We start from the raw sequence: 21,438 nt of genomic DNA on the forward strand, positions 1-21,438 counted from the left end.
CCCCATGCATAATAACACTGCATAATCCTTCTATGCAGTTACTCATCATGCAGTTCACAGCAACCCTTTCTTTGGTGCCAATGATAGGATTAAAAATTAAGAAGCTGCAAAATTATTAGGCATTTTGGAAACTTACAGCAATGATTTCGAAATAATCACACCTTACATTAAATAACTCAATTTTTTTTTGGTCAGGTGGAAGATGAGGTGTAAAATGATGCAAGTGACAGAATTTACTCCAAAGCTTGAATTTGTTTTAATTTGTCATTCAAGCAAAAATACAAGTCACTGCCAGTTTCACCACACTGTTTTGATGTTGTAGAACAGTCTCTTTAAAAAGCGTATTCAACAAGACAGACCTGCTTCCATTACAGGTAACATATTTTACATAACCACAAATATTCAAATGAAAGTGCAATGTACACAGGAACTCAAACCTAATGTCAAAAACTACAAGACAGATTCTGAAATTAAAATATTCAGATCTGAAAATCAGGAATAACTAAAGGATGGAGACAGAATTCACTCACTGAACAAAGATCAAACAAATTAGTTTGAAAGTCTTACCTCAAATATATTTGTACATGGTTTTAATAGTCAAGGTCAAGGGGACTTATTAAAACAATGGTTTCTGGTCAATTGTTGTATTGTGTTATATTACATTTTGAAAATCACACTAAGTCTAGACATGTTCCAGTGACAAAAGAGACCCTGAAGTTGCAATTTCAGGTGAAATATTGAAATTAGCCTGTTTCTTTTCATTTATGCAAAATAGTCCCACTCGGTAGTGGTTCAATGGAAAAAGGGAGATAGGATACAAATATCGTTTTTTTTTGAGTCAATCATATTTAAATTCAATTTTGATATTTGCCCTTTGGTGGTAAGTATAACCCAGTGCTACTAAGATTCTAAAGCACAAACCTGTTGAGTGAAATCAATTGTCATGAATAAGGGAACACTGGCACTGTAATGAAATACTGACCTCTTAAGTATGCAGCATAGTAGTCTTTCATAATGCTCATACTTTAATGACTGTAAACCTATCTTCCTGTTTTTGATTAGGAAATTCACTTCTTTAATAAGTTCAAATGCCGAAGTCCCAAACTAAGTCTCTGGTTCTTCTGTGGGCACTCGTGTGAGTGAGAATGCCAATCTAGTTCCCGGTTTATGATGTAATCTTGTGCCGTTTAGAACTCAGCTAGGATTGCCCAAACTGATTTTACACGGGATGCCTTAAAGCTAGTAGACATTTATTCTTGTAGTCAGACCTCTGTTTAAACCCTGGTCAATGCATCCCCTTTCTTTTCAAATGATCACCTCATTAATTACACCTAGCTACTTGAATAATGCTCATCTCTAATCTGCTCACATATTCAAATTTGTTTGTTTACAACTGACAACAAACATCTTGGTGTTGAAGTGGAAATTTAAGTGTTTGGTCACAAAGAATTTGGCATGATTTTTACACAATCTGAGTCACCTTTGCATTTTCAAATACAAACACAATCTAAAAGTTTAAATCTTGAACATTTGGTGCAATACTGCTAAAATTGAAGATAACTATATGCAACCCAAGCATTAATTCTATTCATACCATGGTAATTTAAATTGAAAATAATCTCTTAAAACAAACAGGAATGATTTGGTTATCGATTACTGACTCTCTGACAATGAATAGCCCTGGACCTACTCTTCAGAACTACAATCAATTGCAATGCTGGGCACGCTTCTTTTCATTTTTAAGTCAGAAAAAAGTAATTCTGTTCAGACCATTTTACAGATTCACTCAGCTTGGCAAAGCGAAGCAGCTATTAAACTTCTCCTTTGGTCTAACAAAAGACCATTCCAAAGAAATACAATACAGATGGTTCTGGTTCTCAGTCGGTGATTTTAGTTATAGAACAGTTACAACTATGACAATTCATGTTGCAGCCTCTAGTTTTTTTTTGGGAATGGAAATGTGGTGGGAGGTGGGGAGAAAAGAATAAATTTTAATAAAGGCTCCTAATCCCCAATCTCCATCAGTCTGTTTAGGACTGTTAAAAAAGGTAAACGATAGTGTGAAGTTATTGAAATAGTAATCTTGAATTCCCAGGTCCCAATAAAGATTGAACTCTCATCACTACAATTAAAAACAAATTAATATGCCCTACATTACAACAGTGACTGCACTTCAAAAATACTTCACTTGCTATAAACCACTCTGGTATGTCTAGTGATTGTAAAGGATGCTGCACAAATGCAGTTTTTTAAAAAACTTTCTGTGTGAGAGACTTTCCCATGTGCAAAATGGCTGCTGCAAATGCCTAGATAATGGTAATTACCTAGTAAAACTAACTCATTGGCCATGAAGCTTTCTGGAAGCTATAAGAATATCAGAACTGATTATAATAATGAAAGTCTACCTTATTTTTGGATTTGAGAAGATGAAACTGCCCAGAAATCATGCTCCCAATTATTAAAGAGCGTTTTAATATACTGGAAATGCATTTTTGGACCCCAGGTGATGATTGAAACAGTTTGGGTCATCACTTGATTGGTGAAGCAAATTTCAGATACAAAAAGTTCACACATAATTAATGGAGTAGATAGCAGTAGGCACCTGAAAAATAGTACTCAAGTCGGATTTTAAAAAACCCTCACTACTCTTCTTAACAATACAACTTAACTGCAACTAAACAAGCTCTTGTTTTTGAATACACCCTTTTCAGCTTCTATACTGTAGCTTGTGAAAAGATTTGAGTGCAGATCACAAGTAGATCAACTAGACTTTTAATGGAAAATTTAAAAGCTAATATGGGACAGCCAAGAAAACCAACCAACTTATAGCAAACTATTCATGAGCATCTGACTGAGCATAAGACTGCTGAACATAAGACAGGCTTGTATTTTCAACTGAAGATGCCAAATGCACGAAGGAAAAATGTGCTTCAGAAACGTCAACTAACCTTAAAAGATCTTTCCGTTAATTAATGAGATTCATTTCATTAGTTTGCAATTGAGTGTTAGATTTCTATCAGAATTTGCTTTCACCTTGATTTTTCGCATTATAAATTTTAAGTAACAGTACACAGTATATAATAATGACACACATACAAGACATCTTTGGTTACTTTTAAATTGTCATTTGTTAGACTTCAGTAAATTTAGATAAGTACTCTCCTCTTTCCAAACAGAACGTATTAAATGAAAGATGTGTTAACTCAGACTCTCTCCACATATGCTACTTGAATTGCTGAGCTTCCGGCATTTTCTATTATTTCATAATTTAGTAACACTGGTTAAGATTAATATCCTACTTTTTATTAAGAACTGGGTGGTTTATTTTCTAGGAAATTAATGTTTATTCACCAATTTTTGATATGGTGTAACTTGTACCTTAAGCACTCAAATAATGGATGATATGTTTGTGGCAAATCTACTATAGGTTGAGCATCTTGGAAGGAATGGATTGATAATCCTTTGTACAAGTTCCTGCTCCTAGCTTCAGTAATATTAAAGTTACATGCTAGTCATGATAACTCTAATTGTGAGAGGGTTTCACAAAGACGGGGGCCATTCTTTTGAGAATTTCAAATAAATTCATTTGTGTAGCTTATTGACATTCAGCTTTACATTTGGAACCAAAGTTGTTGCTCAGATGAAAATACCAAAAGGAATCTAGTACACTTAATACCATATAAATCACTTTACCAAATATATTTGCACCATACTCAAATATAGAGCAATATTTAATGTGAAGCATAACAAAAGAATTGCCTACAATGAAACATCACTGACTTGAAATATAATCATTTCTCTCCACAGATGCTGCCTGACCTCAGTATTTCTAACATTTTTCTTTGTATTTCAGAAGGCACAATGCAGTCATAATTTGGCTAGAATTTCAGAACAATTGGATAACAACTATCCTTGTTGTTCAGTAACTGACTGTAAATGTAAAGTTTTAAAGGTCATTCAATGTATAAATTACATGCAAAAAAACAAAATGTGAGTTGGTCATCTACTCAATTTCCTTTAAATCCCAGCAGTGAAAACAAGAAATTTATCAAAATACAGAAAGCAAAAACCCCACATTCTTGTACAAAAGTAAAATAGTACATTTATCCTTCAGCTTTGTTGTTACACACTTGTTCCACGTTTTTGCTCATGAGTACTGCAAGCTGTTGCTTGATTTCTTCCACCTGCAATCAAAAGCAAAACTGTTGCTCCAGAATAAGAAAGTACATTTTTTACATCACTTGATGCAAACAACAGGTGAAAACAATCAACAGCATTTGTTTTAAAAATCGTGACTTACTGCAGACTGCCCCTTCATTTAATGAAATAAAACAAAACTTTATCATGAATCCATGGAAAAAGAAATCACCTTAGGCACAAGTAACAATGATCCATTTCTATATGTGGATATCAAGTAAAATACTCCAGGAAAAAAAGCTGAAAGAATGTATTTCATAAGGATTACAAGTGCAAAGCATGGTCATGCAATTCATTTACTGTATATTGTAGCACAGTGGTTAGCACTGCTACCTCACAGCGCTAGAGACCCGGGTTCAATTGCCATCTCAGGCAACTGTCTGCATGGAGTTTGCACATTTTCCCGGTGTCTGCGTGGGTTTCCTCCAGGTGCTCCGGTTTCCTCCCACAGTCCAAAAACGTGCAGGTGAATTGGCCACGCTAAAGTGTCAGGTGAATGGGAATGGGTCTGGGTGGGTGTGCTTCGGCGGGTCGCTGTGGACTTGTTGGGCCGAAGGGCTTGTTTCCACACTGTAAGGGATCTAATTTAATCTAATCTAAAATTGACCCAGTTGTGAAAAAATATAGACATTATGCCCAGTCAAGTGTTTCTGGTATGCAAAATCCAAACAAAGTTAAGAACAACATTGTAACTAAGTTGAGAAAACCACAAAAGTAGTACTGATCGTCTAATGTGTACACAATCATTTCACACAAGGACACTACAAAATGGAGAAGTTAGAAACAGACTGATTAAGAAGCAAGGTTTAGTGGTTATCAGATATGCATAATAATACAGTTGGAGTCTAATCAGCTAAATATGAAACATTGCAGAGAATTAATATTCTGATATACCTCACTGAATGATAAGATCTCAACACAATGACTTGAGTTAGGAATTAATTGGAGTCTGAATGTTACTATTACACTTGCCACAGATGAAGAATCTGTTCCAAGGGACAGATTAACCCACCCAAAAACAAAGTAATTTAACAATGCTTGATTGGAACCCTGTTGGAAGGCAACACTGGAGCACAATTACCAGCTTGATCGTACCATTTCACATCCGCATCACAGAATCTTACCATACCACTCTAAACTAAAAATTCAAGGTGCCAGCATTAAACTTTCTATGATTACTTCAAAATACCCTTGAAGCAAATACTTTATCATGATGACAATGATTGTATTGATCTTTAAATATTGCTTGAATTAGTAAATTAATGGGCCTTTCATGGACTGACACAGGTTAAAAAAGATCAAGAACACAAGACTTGAAATGGTCACAGACATCACTTGACCAAATTTCATGAAGTTGATAAGTGGATTAAAGAAAATCAAGTCTGAGCTGCAATCAACACTTCACCCATTGGGTTTGACTTGTACCATTATGTTGTACCTTCATGTTGGAAATAGAGCCTCACTGTTGTGGTAGGTTATTTTAGGTAATAATCTCAGGACCCTTGAAGTATAGGTCAACAATTGTTTATTGAGATAAAGTTGAAGAGTCTGTCCCAGAAAAGATTCTGAAGTCTCACACTAATTCAGTGAGGATTCAGATATTTATACATTGTAAGTCTTGTAGATAATACGTTACTCAAATCATGAAATGGTCTGTTTTTGACAGTCATCTTGTTTCCCATACATCACCCAAGTGGCAGGGCACCAATACTCCCTATTGTTTCATCACTCCCTATCTTCCCAGTTGGCATCTTTTCTCCTCTCAAAATCCTGAGTTTCATTTTCAACCTTGACTAAACTCCATTGCTTGGACCTTCTTAGCATGGTACATGGCTATCCTCACATTCCATTTTCAAATAAAGGCTAGTACTAGTTCAGCCATGTTGCATTTTCACAGAAACTGTCTGTCGGCTCCATCAGCATGTGTGATTATGTGGTTTAACTACCTTTTCTTTCAACCTAACTAATTTCTGGACTCAAATAAATGAAAGTGAATCTTAAATGAGTTATATTGCATATGAAGTTAACCCAAACACACTAGTTCATTCTAATCACAGCTGGAACTTCAAAAGATTTACCAGGTAACTCACCAAATTTTCCCCTAATATTGCCTACAACAATTACATCCGAAATCAAAATTCTTTGAGCAGACTGGGAATATGAAAACAGCAACAATTTCAATGGGTATCTTTAGCAGAGAAGAAAATAGATTTTTGACTATAGTATTGAACACAGGTTGGGGAAGATGCTCACTCTGTTTCTCAAAAGAAACACCTGGTTATAGCACTGACTGGAAAGAAACATGTAAATGATAATTGCCACGTTTGCTACTGATGGTGCAACACCACAACTGCCCAATTGTAACCTCAAGTTAAAACCTTACTCCTCTAAAACAACTTCCTTTTGTACTGGATATTATCCACTTCTAAGTTAGCACAGCTGGGTGCAAGGCCTTGAATGACTGTACAATGCCACAAACTCAATCCTGCATTTTTATTTTTCTTCTCAGCATTAACAGGTAAACTAGGCTCTTATCATTCAAGAAAACCTCAAAATGTTCCTTAATATTACAGCATAACAAAAAGGTCGACTAAATTACTAATTGCAGGCAGGTATTATCTTGTGTGAAAAGAACATAAAATCTTGGCATCCAGGAAGGTTACAAAGAGGATAGCTGGATTACCCCTTCTCACCTCGTTTTGAAAGTAGACAACACATACGATCAAGAACTGAATATTATTGTTTCTGCCCTGTTTCAGAATGAGATTTTTGCTCATTACCTATGCATGTTATAACTTGTATGTTCCACGCCGAAATGCATTAGTCAAATGTATTATTGTACAATCTGTCTTGTACAAGCTTCCTCAATTGGACACCTTTGTTCTCTCTAAACAATTGTCTTTTTCTTTCATTTGCTGAGCTTAAAAATGAACAATTGCAAACTGAAGTCACAGAGCTGCACAGCATGGAAACAGACCCTTCTGTCCAACCCGTCCATGCCGACCAGATATCCTAAATAATTGTAGTTCCATTTGCCAGCACTTGGCCCATATCCCTCTAAACCCTTCCTATTCATATACCCACCCAGATGCCACTTAAATGTTGTGATTGCACCAGCCTCCATCACTTCCTCTGGCAGCTCATTCCATATATGTACCACCCTCTGTGTGAAAAAGTTGTCCCTGTGGTACCTTTTATATCTTTCCCCTCTCACCCTAAACCCATGCTCTCTAGTTTTGAACTCCCTCACCCCAGGGAAAAGACCTTGTCTATTTACCCTATCCGTGCCTCTCATGATTTTATAAGCCTCGATAAGATCCTCCCCTCAGCTTCCAACACTCCAGAAAAAATAACCACAGCTTATTCAACTTCTCCCTGTAGCTCAAACCCTCCAACCATGGCAACGTCCTTGTAAATCTTCTCTGAACCCTTTCAAGTTTCACAACATCCTTCTGATAGCAGGGAGACCAGAATTACATGCAATATTCGAAAAGTGGCCTATGTCCTGCACAGTTGCAATATCACCTCCCAACTCCTACAGTCAATGCACTGACCAATAAAGACAATCTTTACTGAACGCCTTCCTCATTATCCTGGTCGACCTGGAATTCCACTGTCAAGGAACTGTGAAACTGCACTCCCAAGTCTCTTTATTCAGGAACACTTCCCAGGACCTAACCATTAAATGTTTAAGTCCTACCCTAATTTACCTTTCCAAAATGCACCTCATATTTGTCTAAATTAGTCTCCATCTCTTGTCCACATTAGTGGCCCATCTAATCAAGGACCCACTGCTTGAGGTAACCTTTTTTAATGTCTGCTACATCTCCACTTTTGGCGTAATCTGTGACTTTACTAACAAATGCTCATCCAACTTCTCATCATCCCTTCTTTTATCACCAATGACTAATGCCCTAGTCAACCTTCCAAACCTCCATCTTATCCTTGCACTTGAGCACACATGTAATAAATCCTTGTGAAAGGTGTAATGCTGAATGACGAAAGCATATTTATTGAGACTTCCAAATTTAAGCAGCTGAACATATCTGGGAATAATAGACCAGTCAACTGAAATTTAGTCATTCAAAAGATGTGATTGCTTACTAAAGGGGAAAAATGGAACAGTATTTAGAAATGAGAAACATGATAATGAACAGTCAGTGTGAATTTCAAATGAGAAAAATAATGGATAACTAACTTTGCTGTTCTGTTTTGAAAGTTGGTAATGGACAGAGTAGACAATGGTAATACAATAATCCCTAATAATAGACTGTAAAACCTTATCAATGATTGGGGTCAGGCTAACCAGCTTATAATTTCCCATAGAGTAATCTTCAACCTTCTTCCTTTCTTCAACAGGGGTGTTAATTAGCCATTTTTCAGTCCTTGGGTCCCTGGACTGCAGTGATTGCTGAAAGATCATTGCAAATTCCTCCATAATCTCCTCAGCCTTCACATCTCTGGGGTGTAGTCCACCTGATCTTAGTGATTTATCCACCTTCAGACCTTTCAGCTTCACAAGTACCCGGTCATTAGTAATGGCAATTAGACTCACCTCTGCACTCTGACTCGGGTGAAGTTTTGCGATGCTACTTGTGTCTTCCACCATGAAGACTAATGCAGTCTCCAAATGTGCTTCAAGACCTAGTGTCATTCTCCCACCTTTTGCTCATAATGCTGTTCACTACTTGTGTTAAATTTTATTGTGGTGTTATTCCACAAGGATCTGAGGAATTTTAAATTTTCCAAAATTCCCTAGATTCAGACAAGCTCCATTAGGCAGAAAACAGGTAAGTAACTCCTTTAATCAAAAAAGTAGTGAGACAGAGAGCAGGAAATTACCGGCTAGTTAACGTTACATCTCTATCACTTAGAAACGTTGAAGGTAAATCAGCAAAGTCAACACAGCTTTGTGAAAGAAAAATCATGTTTAAACAATTTATTGGCGATCTTTAAGAAAATAACATGCAGCATAGATTAAAAGGAATGAAGGCCTCAACATTTTACTGTTCATTGCCATATTCAGTGGTAACACAAAGATTAGAAGAAAAGCAAGTTGTGAAGAGGACACAAGGATGCTACAAAAAAGATATAGTTAGATTAAGTGAGTAGGCAAAGATGTGGCAATGTAATACAGTATAAGAAAATGGAACTGGCCATTTTTTTTTTAAAAAAGGAAAAAAAATCCAGATACTGAGAAACCGCAGAGGCACGAGATGCAGAGAGATTTTTGTCTTAGTGAATGAATCATCAAAGATTCATATACAGCAATTAGGAAAGATAACTGGATATTTTTCTTTGTGAGGGGAACCGAATCCAAAAACTGTGAGGTTATGCTTCAATTATTCAAGGCATTCACAAGCTTACTTCTGGAATACCGTCCCCTTATTTAAGCAACAATGTACATGCATTGGAAGCAGTTAAGAAAAGGTTTACTAGACTACTACCTGGAATGTGCAGGTCTTCTTCTAAGTAAACGTTGGACAGGTGGGGCGAGTATATGCTAGAGTTTCAAATGGGAGGCAACTTGCTTAAACATATAGTGTTCCCAAGGGGTTTTAACAGGGTGGATGCAGAGAGGATATTTCCTCACGTCAGAGAATACAGAAAGGAGTCACTTTTCAAAAATCAGAAGTTACCCATCTAAGGTCAAAGGAAGGAGAATATCTTTTCCTCACAGAGGGTTACATGTCTTTGGAATGCTCTCTCTGAAGGTGGTGGAAGTAGAGTCTCGGAATATTTTTAAGATACAGGTAAAGATTTTTGATGTGAAAGGGAGGCAGGAGCAATCAGATGAACCATGATGAGTGGTGGAGAATGCTTGAGAGCATACTTGAATGTGAGGATGTGTGTTGGGATTGCTGTTGTTCACAATTTACACAAGATGTGGACAGCGCTGTCTCAGCCCACATTTGTTACTCAACCTTAACTGCCTTTGAAGAGGTTGAGGTGAGCGGTTTTGTTCAACTACTGCTGTCGATATGATTTTGATAAACTCTCAGCAGTCCTAGAAAAGGAGGTCCAGGATTGTAACCTAGTGACAGTGAAGGAATAGCAATATAATTCCAATAGAGTCTGGTGTGTAGTTTGCTCACAGATTGAAGGGTAACTTGGAGGTGGCGATTCTCTCATGCATGTGCTGCCCTTTTATTGCTGGGTGGTCAGAGTCACAGGTGTAGAAAATAGTTTTGAATGAACCTTACTGTGCATTGGCGATGCAGGAAGTATGTATTTGTGGATGTGGAGCAAAATGAGGCAGGCTGTTTTGTCTTAGATGTTGTCAAACCTCTTGACTGTTGGAACTCCACTCAGTCAGACAAGTGGGCAGCATTGCATCACATTCCTGACTTACGCCTTGTCGATGGTAGGCAGACTTTCGAGAGTCAGGAGGTGATGTTACTCACCATCCGATTTTTAGCCTCTGACCTGCTCTTTTAATCTCAGTAATGGATTGTCCAATTCAATTTGTAGCCAATGATAACCCACAGGATGTTGACAGTGGCTGCGAATGTGTTGGGGAAATGTTTATATTTGTTGTGGCACAAATGTTACTTGCTACTTCTTGGCCTAAATCTGAAGGTTGTCTCGGTTGTATTGTATATGAACATAGACTGCTTCAGTACCTATGGAGTTGCAAATGATACTGAATACTGTGAAATCAGTGAACAACCATTTCTGACCTTACGATGAAGCAACTGGTACGGTTTCTTGAAGAATTCCTGCAATGTTGTGGGATGGAGATGGCTGACCTCTAACAGTCACAACCATCATTCTTTATGCTAAGAATGACTCCAACTAATGAAAGATTCTCCCGTAGGGACCTCAGTTTTACTAGGGATCCTTGATGTCACACTAACAAGGGCATTCTCACAGAGTTCGCTTTAACAATCTGGATTTTGAAATGAAAAAACAAATTTCTGAACTTACAAACTGACACCAAATTTTAGGGATGGGTAATCAATACTGAGGAGATTGGACAAATAAAAATCCACAGATAAATGTGAAGTATTCAGAGTGATAAGAAAATTGGGGATTATTTATTACTCAGAAAATGCAAGCTCAGGTAGGGTAGAGGAAGAAAGGAATCTCAGTACATTATACACCAATCACAAATACATGTGCCATCATTTCGCAATGATAGTAAAAAAGCAAACATAAGACAGGGGGAAGAGGGGTAGCATTGAAAGGTGGGGAAATTATGCAAAATCTGTGTCAAACCTTCGTTAGCCATGCCTAAAGTACTGTTTGTAGATGTGATCACCATGATATAAAAAGAATATCAAGGCACTGGAGAGAATGCAAAGAACATTTACAAGACAGATATCAGAAATGTCAGGAATAATTGATAGGCGAAGTTTCTTCCCTTGGAACAAAATATTGCAGGGTGATCTAACAGCTCTTCTTAAGAAAAAGAAAAGATTTTCTAATAGATACAGACAGAATCTTATGGAAGAGAGCATTTTTGGAAGCCAGCAAAACAAGCTAGTCAGAAAGAAACCCAATAGGCAATTCATAAGAAGTTTCTTTAACAAGTACTGAGAATGGGGAACTTACTATCACAGGAGTGGTTGAAGTGAATTGCATAAATGCATTTAACGAGAAGTCAAGCAAGCATTGGGGCACAAAAGTATAGAGGTTTACAACAGATTTAGAAGAAAGATAGGAGGAGACTAAATGGAAAAACAGCAGCCTGGTTGATTGGGCCAAATGGCCTACCGCTGTGCCTTCCCTAAGCTTGTAACAAAAGGCCAAAATAAAAGAAGCCCTCTTCATCCACAATTTTACCTTGGATGGCCATCAGCAATTTAATGTGGACGACATTTGGTTCACCAGTAGTGATCATTTTTGCCTCAATGTCAACTGCTCTAATTAAAAGTGGAAACAATGTACATTAACCTGAAGATCTATCTGATCTATTCTCATACTGACACAGTTCTGCTTCTGACTCTTAGCTGAACAAACAGCACAATGCTTACTTTCTATCCCAATTTCCACCAACACCACAATCACTAAAGGCCAAACTACTCCATCTTTGAACACTGTTTCTTCTAGATTTTATGGCACCCAACTTCCAATTCGACTTGTACAAAATTGAAATGTTCAAAACATAGGTGTGGGTTTGAATCATGTCCATATTGCACAATAACTGATACAGCAGAGCTATATTACTGCATAGCTATAGTAGTAGATGAATTCAGATTGCAAATTACTATATAATACAAGACTCTTGAAACAGCTTGAACAGAATCAAAATTGAGTTATAAATATATCAAACAAACATTTGAATAGAATAAAAACTTACAGCTTTTTGAAGATCTTTGCAACAGCAGCTTTTGTGATCTTGAGCTGCAACAAAGAAATCAAAAATATCCAGCTGAAGATATTTCACTTAATAAAGTTAGGGCTTTAATCCAATAGTAAAAGAAGAGAGTTCAATGCTGATTGTTGTCTTCTATCTATTGGTCTCGAACTCATACTCTAATCGTGTATGCACAAATTAGTTTCCCCCCAACTCCCCACCTTTTAAATACATAGAAGACGCATCATAATTTCAGGATACGTTTCAGAAGAAAACTCGACTTCTTGTGAGAAACTATGTACCATAAAATGTATCACTGCGATAAGATGAGGGGGTGCTTGAAGATAAAGTTCTAAGTGGTGTAATTAGATTATTGGGTCAATCAGAAGTTAATTCCTTCAGGGCTATGCTAAAAGTTTGAACTAAGTAGAGGATTAATGAGAATGCAATGCAATCGCAAATATGAATACACTTTGGACAAATTATTTCAGGTTGCTGTTCTTCTATAGGAGCAAATCAAGTAGATAAGATTTGAATTACAGGCAAAAACTAAAAGTCACAAATCTAGGTAGCTGCTGTTATGCAAAATATACAGAATTCCACTTAAGTCTGGGGCAATAACTTATTCAGATGCAAGAAAAACAATAATTGGATTCGGTTAGTCTCCTACTGTAACTCATCTCACACTTACCTATTTGTTAAATAACAATTAACTATTTTCACCAAAGTTTAAGTTTGACATTACCACTGAGCTTAGGAGCTCACTTTGAACTTGTGCACTACTTATTTCAAACCATAGCACACTGGAGTTGAATTCAACTATAAGTGAAACAGTCAGTTGCAAACATGAAATTTATGTACAAAAACTGAGAATTGAGTTCTCAAGTGCAAATAATTACCTTTTTTACCTTGATCTCTGTATTTAGCCAGACCTTCCAATACCAATTGATCAGATATTTTAATCGCAGCACCTTCAAGATGTCCTATCAAATCTACAGTGTAGACACTTCCATCAAATGCTCTTATTGTTGCCAAAACATTTTTATCAAGTAAGAGACTTTTGAGTAAATTGCTGGCTGCAGGAGTCCATGCATCAAGTTTTAGTTCAACATCTAAACATATTAAAAACAACATTTAATTAAATGTGCAAAATAGATGTGACACAATGGAAATAAGTATCTCATATTCAGTTAATGTGTGTCAGGGTTGCTAATCATCTTCCATCCTGAATCTACAGCAAGTAATTTCTTTCTAAGTCAAGAGGTTGGTGAAAGAAAAGGATTGGGTGCGAATGTAATGGAAAATTATAAAGTGATTTATTTGGGTAAGAACATCCAGGAGATGCAATACAAAGAGCACATAATTCTAAAATGGTTGGGTTAAAAAGAAGAGTAATTACTGAAATATAAGGAATCCTAGATGCTGTAAATGGTGGTATAGAATGCAAAAGCAAAGAAATTATAAAATGGTAGAAGACACTGCTTCGGCCTCAGCTGCAGTGTGCAGTTGCAGGCACCACATATATATAGCAAGGTTGTGACTGCATTGGAGAAGGTGCAGAAGATATTCTCGAAAACGAAATTCTGCAGGGAATTTACTCAATTTATTCTGGAAACAATTACTGGGTTGATGGGAAAGCTGCAACTGTTGTCTAACAACAGGAAAGTTTCAAACGGTTATCGAAAATCATTCTGGGACCTGAACAGTGCAGATAAGGAAAAAATGGTCTCACCAGTGGAAGGATGAAGACCATAAGATTTAAGGTGACTGGCAAAAACATGCATTATGACTAGGATATACAGAATTTGGTGTAGGCAAATTCAATTTTGTCTTTTGTCATTATCTGAAAAAACTGCAGGGGAATGGAAATGATTAGGTTTCTCTTTGAGAATGCATGAACATAGACTGCCAAACAGCTGCCGCCTCTACTGCAACCATTCTGTGAAAAGTAATTTATACTGCATGGAGAAGAGGAGGAGAGAAAACTGGAAGGGCTGACTACTTATCTTTAGATCCACTCCACTCCACTGACACTGATGTTACTAAACTCAGCATTCATTCTCCATTGCTGATGCATTGCAGCTCTACTACATACTACCCACAGATCAGGTTACAGCAATTCACAAAAATTCTCTTGACAGCAAAACAGTCTCCATCAAGTGGAAAATGAATAATATAGTCTTAGATACACATTTCCTTTTAATTTCTGTTCTAAATTGGCTCCACTCTGGCAGGTTCAGTGGAAGTATTCAAGAGAGTGTTGGACGATTATTTGGATATAAATAATGTGCAAGGGTATGGGGAAAAGCAACGAATTGGTACGAGGTAATGATGCACAGGTAATGCTGCAGGCACAGTGGGCCAAATGACCTCCTCCTGCACTGTAACGTTTATGAAACTTCACAGAATTGTTACACAACCTTCTAACTTCATACTGATGCCTTTTCAGCACTGCTGGGTAAAAACCTGGAATTTCTTAACCAATAACATTGTGGGAAACCACAACTACAAAGGCCATACTATCACATCATTAGCTTCAGAAGGAAACCAGGAATGGGCAATAAATATCGCTTTACTGGTCATTCTGCTATAATGGCGTTTCATCAGCACAAATTGACAAAAATGCAATTGATGAACTGGACACTGAACAACGTGATCTTTCTACTTAACAGGTATAGCGACTTTCTATTAGCAAGCGTCTACAGCGCGATTTTCTATAGCAGTTTTCCATAGCACAGTGCTCTATAGCGCAAGGTTCAGAGGAACACAACTGTCTCGTTATAGCATAACAATCTGTACTATTGCTGCCTACATCCCAAGAATGGATAGAAATAGTGAGTACATTCTACTTTATATCACCTATTAAACATGATATTTTTCAGACTGCTTTTTAATCTACACTTGATATACAAAAGCCTTCATGCAACTACTCAGTTTTTTTGTAAAAGAGCATAGTACATACCTCAGAAACAGCAATGGGGTTCTTAAAATCAGATGGTAATCAGATTAACACGAAAATTTAGACCAAAAGGTAGTTATTATTTTCAGTAGTCATATTTTAAAATGAGGGTAGTGCAGTAATTGTAACTAGGGCCAGGTGGATCTCATTGACAATGAGATCCTCGAGTAGAGTTGTTGGGATTTAGGGTGGCACGGTGGCTCAGTGATTAGCATTGCTGCCTCACAGCACCAGGGACCCAGGTTCAATTCCAGCCTCAGGTGACTGTCTGTGTGGAGTTTGCACATTCTCCAGGTGCTCCGGTTTCCTCCCACAGTCCAAAGATGTGCAGGTTAGGTGAATTGGTCATGCCAAATTGCCCATAGAGTTACGTGCATTAGTCAGGGTGTCTGGGTGGGTTGCTCTTCGGAGGGTTGGTGTGGACTGGTGGGTGCCAAAGGACCTGTTTCCACACTGTCGGGAACCTAATCTAATCTACTCTAAAAAAGACCTGGGACAACCAGGGAGCCTTGCTGACAGACAAACAGGAGAATCAGAGTGTATCTTCATTCTAGGCATTGGCTCTGAGCAGGCTGGTGACAGCCTACATACGATGCACATGTAAATAAAGATTGACTTGGTGACAAGATACCAACCCCCTTCCAGTTATTTCAGGCAGGCCTAGTGATATTATCACAAGATTAATAATCCAAAGACCCAGGTATTATTCTGAGGACCAGCGCTCAAATCCCACCATGGCAGATGGAAATTGAATTCAGTTTTTAAAAATACATAATTAAAGAGACTAATGATGATCATAAAACCACTGCTGATTCTGAGAAAAACCCACTTTTAGAGAAGGAACCGGTCACCCTTACCTAATTGGGCTTACATGAGACATCAGACCCACAGCCATGTGGTTGACTCAACTGCTCTCTGGGCAATTAGGGTTGGGCAATAAAATTCTGGCCCCTAGCCAGCACCACCTACATACCATGAATGAACTTTAAAAATAAGCAACCTGAAAAGAAAATTAATTTTGCATTCAACAGCTAATTAACATTATTCCACTACAGAAAACAAAATGCTTTACTTGAATATTATGCTAGCTCATCCTTGATTTTTAGTCAGAGGCTGCAGTAACAAGTTTAAACTGTACCAAAGAGCAAGATGACACAGAAATTTATCAGTTTAGCAAGGGAAATCAAATGGGTATCTTGTGAAGCAAAAGGCACACTATACATCAAACATTTGTCCAACATCCCAACTAGTCCAAAGTCCTTCCTCATTCCTTCACACAAAGTGAAACACACCAAAATTCTGGGTATGATTAATTATAATTATAAATTTATAGAACCCAGTACATCATCTGACTAACATGAAACAGAATAGCACTAATCTGACTGGCTTCAGTCCTAGTTTTTCCAACACATTTGAGGAGCTTTGGCCTACTGGCCTATGATAGAGCTGAAAATTCTGGCTTGGTGTATGCCTGGAAATTTAGTTATTTAACAGATGACATTTAATCACCTGACAATGATCATGTGATTCTTAATGCTGACATTCAATCACATAGGGGCGGCATGGTGGCTCAGTGGTTAGCACTGCTGCCTCTCAGCACCAAGGTTCTCGATTCGATTGTTGGGCCGAAGGACTGTTTCCACACTGTCGGGAATCTAATCTAATTATAACAGATGAAAATGCCTTTGCATTTACCCTAGTTAGCCTTAAGACCAAAAATGCTTTCCTTATATTCGAGAGTTGCTACATATAAATTGAAGAGACAAAGATTTAAAGATAAGCCATATTTAACTACCTACTGTAATGTTTCTGTAGTAATGAGTGCAGAAAGAGTCATCAACAAAAGTAGGGTACGTTCAATGTTATGATTTCGTTTTGTTATGTCTATAAGAAGACAACTGTCCTAGCTTTCAAACTTCAATACTTGCTCAAAATGAAAATCAAGGCCATCAATGGAGACAATAGTTTTGTTAGTACACAGCACCAGGAATGAACTAGAAAATCAACAGAGAGAAGAAAGTTCCTTAGAGAATAACGTGACAGGGACAGAAAATCTATCCTGAAAATCTGTTGGCAATTAACTACACTTGTCCAATGATGTTTCAAACCAGTAAATACGTAAAGTCAACATATGGTTACTCTCTCACTTGAAAGATGACAGTGGATGGTTTAATCTGAGGTTACCACTCCTCAGGCGAGGTGCGACATTGAGAAAGTGAGACCGTAGCTGGTGTAAGAAGTGAACCTGCACTGTTGGCGTTACTCTGCATTACAAACCAGCTGTCCAGCCAACTGAGTTAATCAACCCTCTTAGACCAATAAACAAACTTGCAGGCTGCATGAATTCCATATTCATTTACATAATGTACACACATCTATTGGAATCTTGAGTGTTTTGCTGCAAATTAGTAACATAAGAAGCAGAATGTGTAATGTACCTATACTTGTATAAGTATAGGTAAGGTGTTTTCTACAAAATGATTTCATGTTGTTGAAGCAGAATGGCCGCACATTGAGAGGATAGTCAACAAATGGACAACACTAAATGTTACTTTGTTTAATTGCTCGCAGCATGCATGGAATTTGCACTCACACAGAGTTATGCAGGCACTCTTGATATAAAAGTGACAAAATAATCAGAAGCAGTTGCTCATTTAGTTATCAAACAACAAATATAAACTCTTTGGTAACAATACACAAAATATACCTGAAAGTGCAAACTTTGCAACTTGAAATGGAGGATCCAAAAGTTCTGGTCGAATGCACTTAATCCTTTCAAGTGGAACAGTTTCTACAATTCCATAATCTGCACAAATTACTTTTACTGAAAGGTCAGAGTAATTCAGTACAATTGTACGGTGCCAGCTGTTATCACCTAAAATAAAAAGTACATGTTTCAGGATTCCTGAACACAGGGCAGGTATTAATTAATCTGGCACATTAACTATCAAAACATTTTTTGTAATTTTCAAAAGAAATAATAGTTCTTAAAGTGGACTTTTTAATCCTTCAAAATGAATTAATAACAAAGAAGCGGCACGGTGGCACAGTGGTTAGCACTGCTGCCTCACAGCGCCAGAGATCCGGGTTCAATTCCCGCCTCAGGTGACTAACTGTGTGGAGTTTGCACATTCTCCCCGTGTCTGCGTGGGTTTCCTCCGGGTGCTCCGGTTTCCTCCCACAGTCCAAAGATGTGCAGGTCAGGTGAATTGGCCGTCCTAAATTGTCCGCAGTGTTAGGTAAGGGGTAAATGTAGGGGTATGGGTGGGTTGCGCTTCGGCGGGGCGGTGTGGACTTGTTGGGCCGAAGGGCCTGTTTCCACACTGTAAGTAATCTAATCTAATCTAAAAAAGCGTAAGTGTTGATATTGCATTTTGTTTAAACTGTAACCTGGATACTTTTGATGCTGAGAGAGATCATTACTGAAGCACACTCTCTCAAATTAGCACAAACTGCCTATTCTGACAGTTAATGACATACGTCATTCAGAAATAAACACTGCACTCCAGACACAGCAGGAACAGAAAATAATGTTGGAATCACTGGAAATATTTTCCACGGCATGCAGAATTATTGAACAATAGCACCTGAGTACAAAGATTCAGGAATGAGAAGCCTTGAGGCATGTTGCAGTTGAAATCACTACATGGTCTTGTTTGGGACTTTTAATATTTCCATAAACCAGCTGGAACAAGGAAGCACAAATACAACAGCTAAATTCACAGACTGTACAAAGCGAATGAAAGCAACCGATTCTGAAATTGAACAGGATCATCTACAGGAGGCTTTAAATATACTTGAGCAACAGACGTATACAAGATGGCAGATGAAATTCAACATAAACAACAACTGATTCACAAAAAACTTCATGCATGAAATATTTGTGATATGGAGACAAAATAATGCACAGGTACTTGTCGGATTGCACATACGTTCTGTTCTCAAGTCCATTTACAAGTCAATTTGTAACAAGTTGATACATGATCTAAAACAATATAAAGAAGTGATTTGTAAATATAGGAAATATTCACGTTGGACATTCCAAATTACATATGTATCAGATCGTGTTCAGAAGGACAAGGGTTCATAAGTCAGACGTTTATAAATCGGGATCCTTTTAAAGGCAAGATACAAAACCTGGTGGTCCTGACTGATGATCAATTAAAGCTATTCCAGCAACACTGTGGCAGACAGCAAATCAGATGTAGGGATAAATTCAAAATATTGAGCTGAAATAGGGGATTCTCTAGTCAGAGGTACAGGCAGACATTTCTGTGGACAGCAGCAGAAAAGCAGAATGGTGTGTTGTTTCCCTGGTGCCAGGATCAAGGATGTCTCGAAGAGGGTGCAGAATGTTCTCACAGGGGAGAAGGGCCAGTAAGAGGTCATTGTCCATATCGGAACCAACAATGTAGGAAGGGAAAAGGTTGAGATTCTGAAGGGAGATTACAGGGAGTTAGGAAGAAATTTAAAAAGGAGGTCCTCGAGAGTAGTAATATCTGGATTACTCCCAGTGCTATGAGCTAGTGAGGACAGAAATAGGAAAATAAAGCAGATGAATGCATGGCTGAGGAGCGGGTGTATGGGAGAAGGATTCACATTTTTGGATCATTGGAATCTCTTTTGGGGTAGAAGTGACCTGTACAAGAAGGACAGATTGCATCTAAATTGGAAGGGGACTAATATACTGGCAGGGAAATTTGCTAGAACTGCTTGGGAGGATTTAAATTAGTAAGGTGGAGTGGCGGGGTTGGTGGGACCCAGGGAGATAGTGAGGAAAAAGATCAATCGGACACTGGTACAGTTGAGAACAGAAGTGAGTCAAACAGTCAGGGACAAGGTAGGAATAATAAATTTACCTGCATTTATTTCAAGGCAAGGGGCCTAACAGGGAAGGCAGATGAACTCAGGGCATGGTTAGGAACATGGGACTGGGATATCATAGCAATTACAGAAACATGGCTCAGGGATGGGCAGGACTGGCAGCTTAATATTCCAGGATACAAATGCTACAGGAAGGATAGAAAGGGAGGCAAGAGAGGAGGGGGAGTGGCATTTTTGATCAGGCATAGCATTACAGCTGTGCTGAGGGAGGATATTCCTGGAAATACATCCAGGGAAGTTATTTGGGTGGAACTGAGAAATAAGAAAGGGATGATCACCTTATTGGGATTGTGAAATAGACCTGCCAATAGTCAGAGGGAAATTGAGGAACAAACTTGTAAGGAGATCGCAGCTATCTGTAAGAATAATAGGGTGGTTATAGTAGGGGATTTTAACTTTCCAAACAGACTGGGACTGCCATAGTGTAAAGGGTTTAGATGAAGAGGAATTTGTTAAGTGAGTACATGACAATTTTCTGATTCAGTATGTGGATGTACATACTAGAGAAGGTGCAAAACTTGATCTACTCTTGGGAAATAAGGCAAGGCAGGTGACTGAGGCACCAGTGGGGGAGCACTTTGGGACCAGCAACCATAATTCTATTAGATTTAAAATAGTGATGGAAAAGGTTGGACCAGATCTAAAAGTTGAAGTTCTAAACTGGAGAAAGGCCAATTTTGACTGTATTTGGCAAGAACCTTCGAAAGCTGACTGGGGCAGATGTTCGCAGGAAAAGGGATGGCTGGAAAATGGGAAGCCTTCAGAAATGAGATAACGAGAATCCAGAGACAGTATATTCCTGTTAGGGTGAAAGGAAAGGCTAGTAGGTATAGGGAATGCTGGATGATTAAAGAAATTGAGGGTTTAGTTAAGAAAATGAAGGAAGCATATGTAAGATATAGACAGGATAGATCAAGTGAATCCTTAGAAAAGTATAAAGGCAGTAGTAGTATACTTAAGTGGGAAATCAGGAAGGCAAAAAGGGGACAAGAAATAGCTTTGACAAATAGAATTAAGGAGAATCCAAAGACTTTTTACAAATACATTAAGGACAAAATGGTAACTAGGGAGAGAATAGGGCCCCTCAAAGAGCAGCAAG

General features: G+C 38.0%; 1 protein-coding gene across 2 annotated transcripts in view; it reads right to left on the minus strand.

The window, feature by feature from the left end:
* Window positions 1-292: 292 nt before the first annotated feature.
* Window positions 293-21,438, minus strand: part of tdrd1 (tudor domain containing 1) — a 94,396-nt gene continuing 73,250 nt past the window's right edge. For both annotated transcript variants that reach the window (XM_072557371.1, XM_072557370.1), the window contains exons 18-21: window positions 18,163-18,330; window positions 13,396-13,608; window positions 12,500-12,543; window positions 293-4,184 (exon numbers count right to left, since the gene is read on the minus strand). In XM_072557371.1, coding sequence (XP_072413472.1) covers window positions 4,104-4,184; window positions 12,500-12,543; window positions 13,396-13,608; window positions 18,163-18,330 — 506 coding nt within the window. In that variant the 3' untranslated portion in view covers window positions 293-4,103. The remainder of the gene's footprint in view (window positions 4,185-12,499; window positions 12,544-13,395; window positions 13,609-18,162; window positions 18,331-21,438) is intronic.

Source organism: Chiloscyllium punctatum, chromosome 38 (genome assembly GCF_047496795.1).
Source record: "Chiloscyllium punctatum isolate Juve2018m chromosome 38, sChiPun1.3, whole genome shotgun sequence".
In the NCBI taxonomy this organism is placed as follows: Eukaryota; Metazoa; Chordata; class Chondrichthyes; order Orectolobiformes; family Hemiscylliidae; genus Chiloscyllium; species Chiloscyllium punctatum.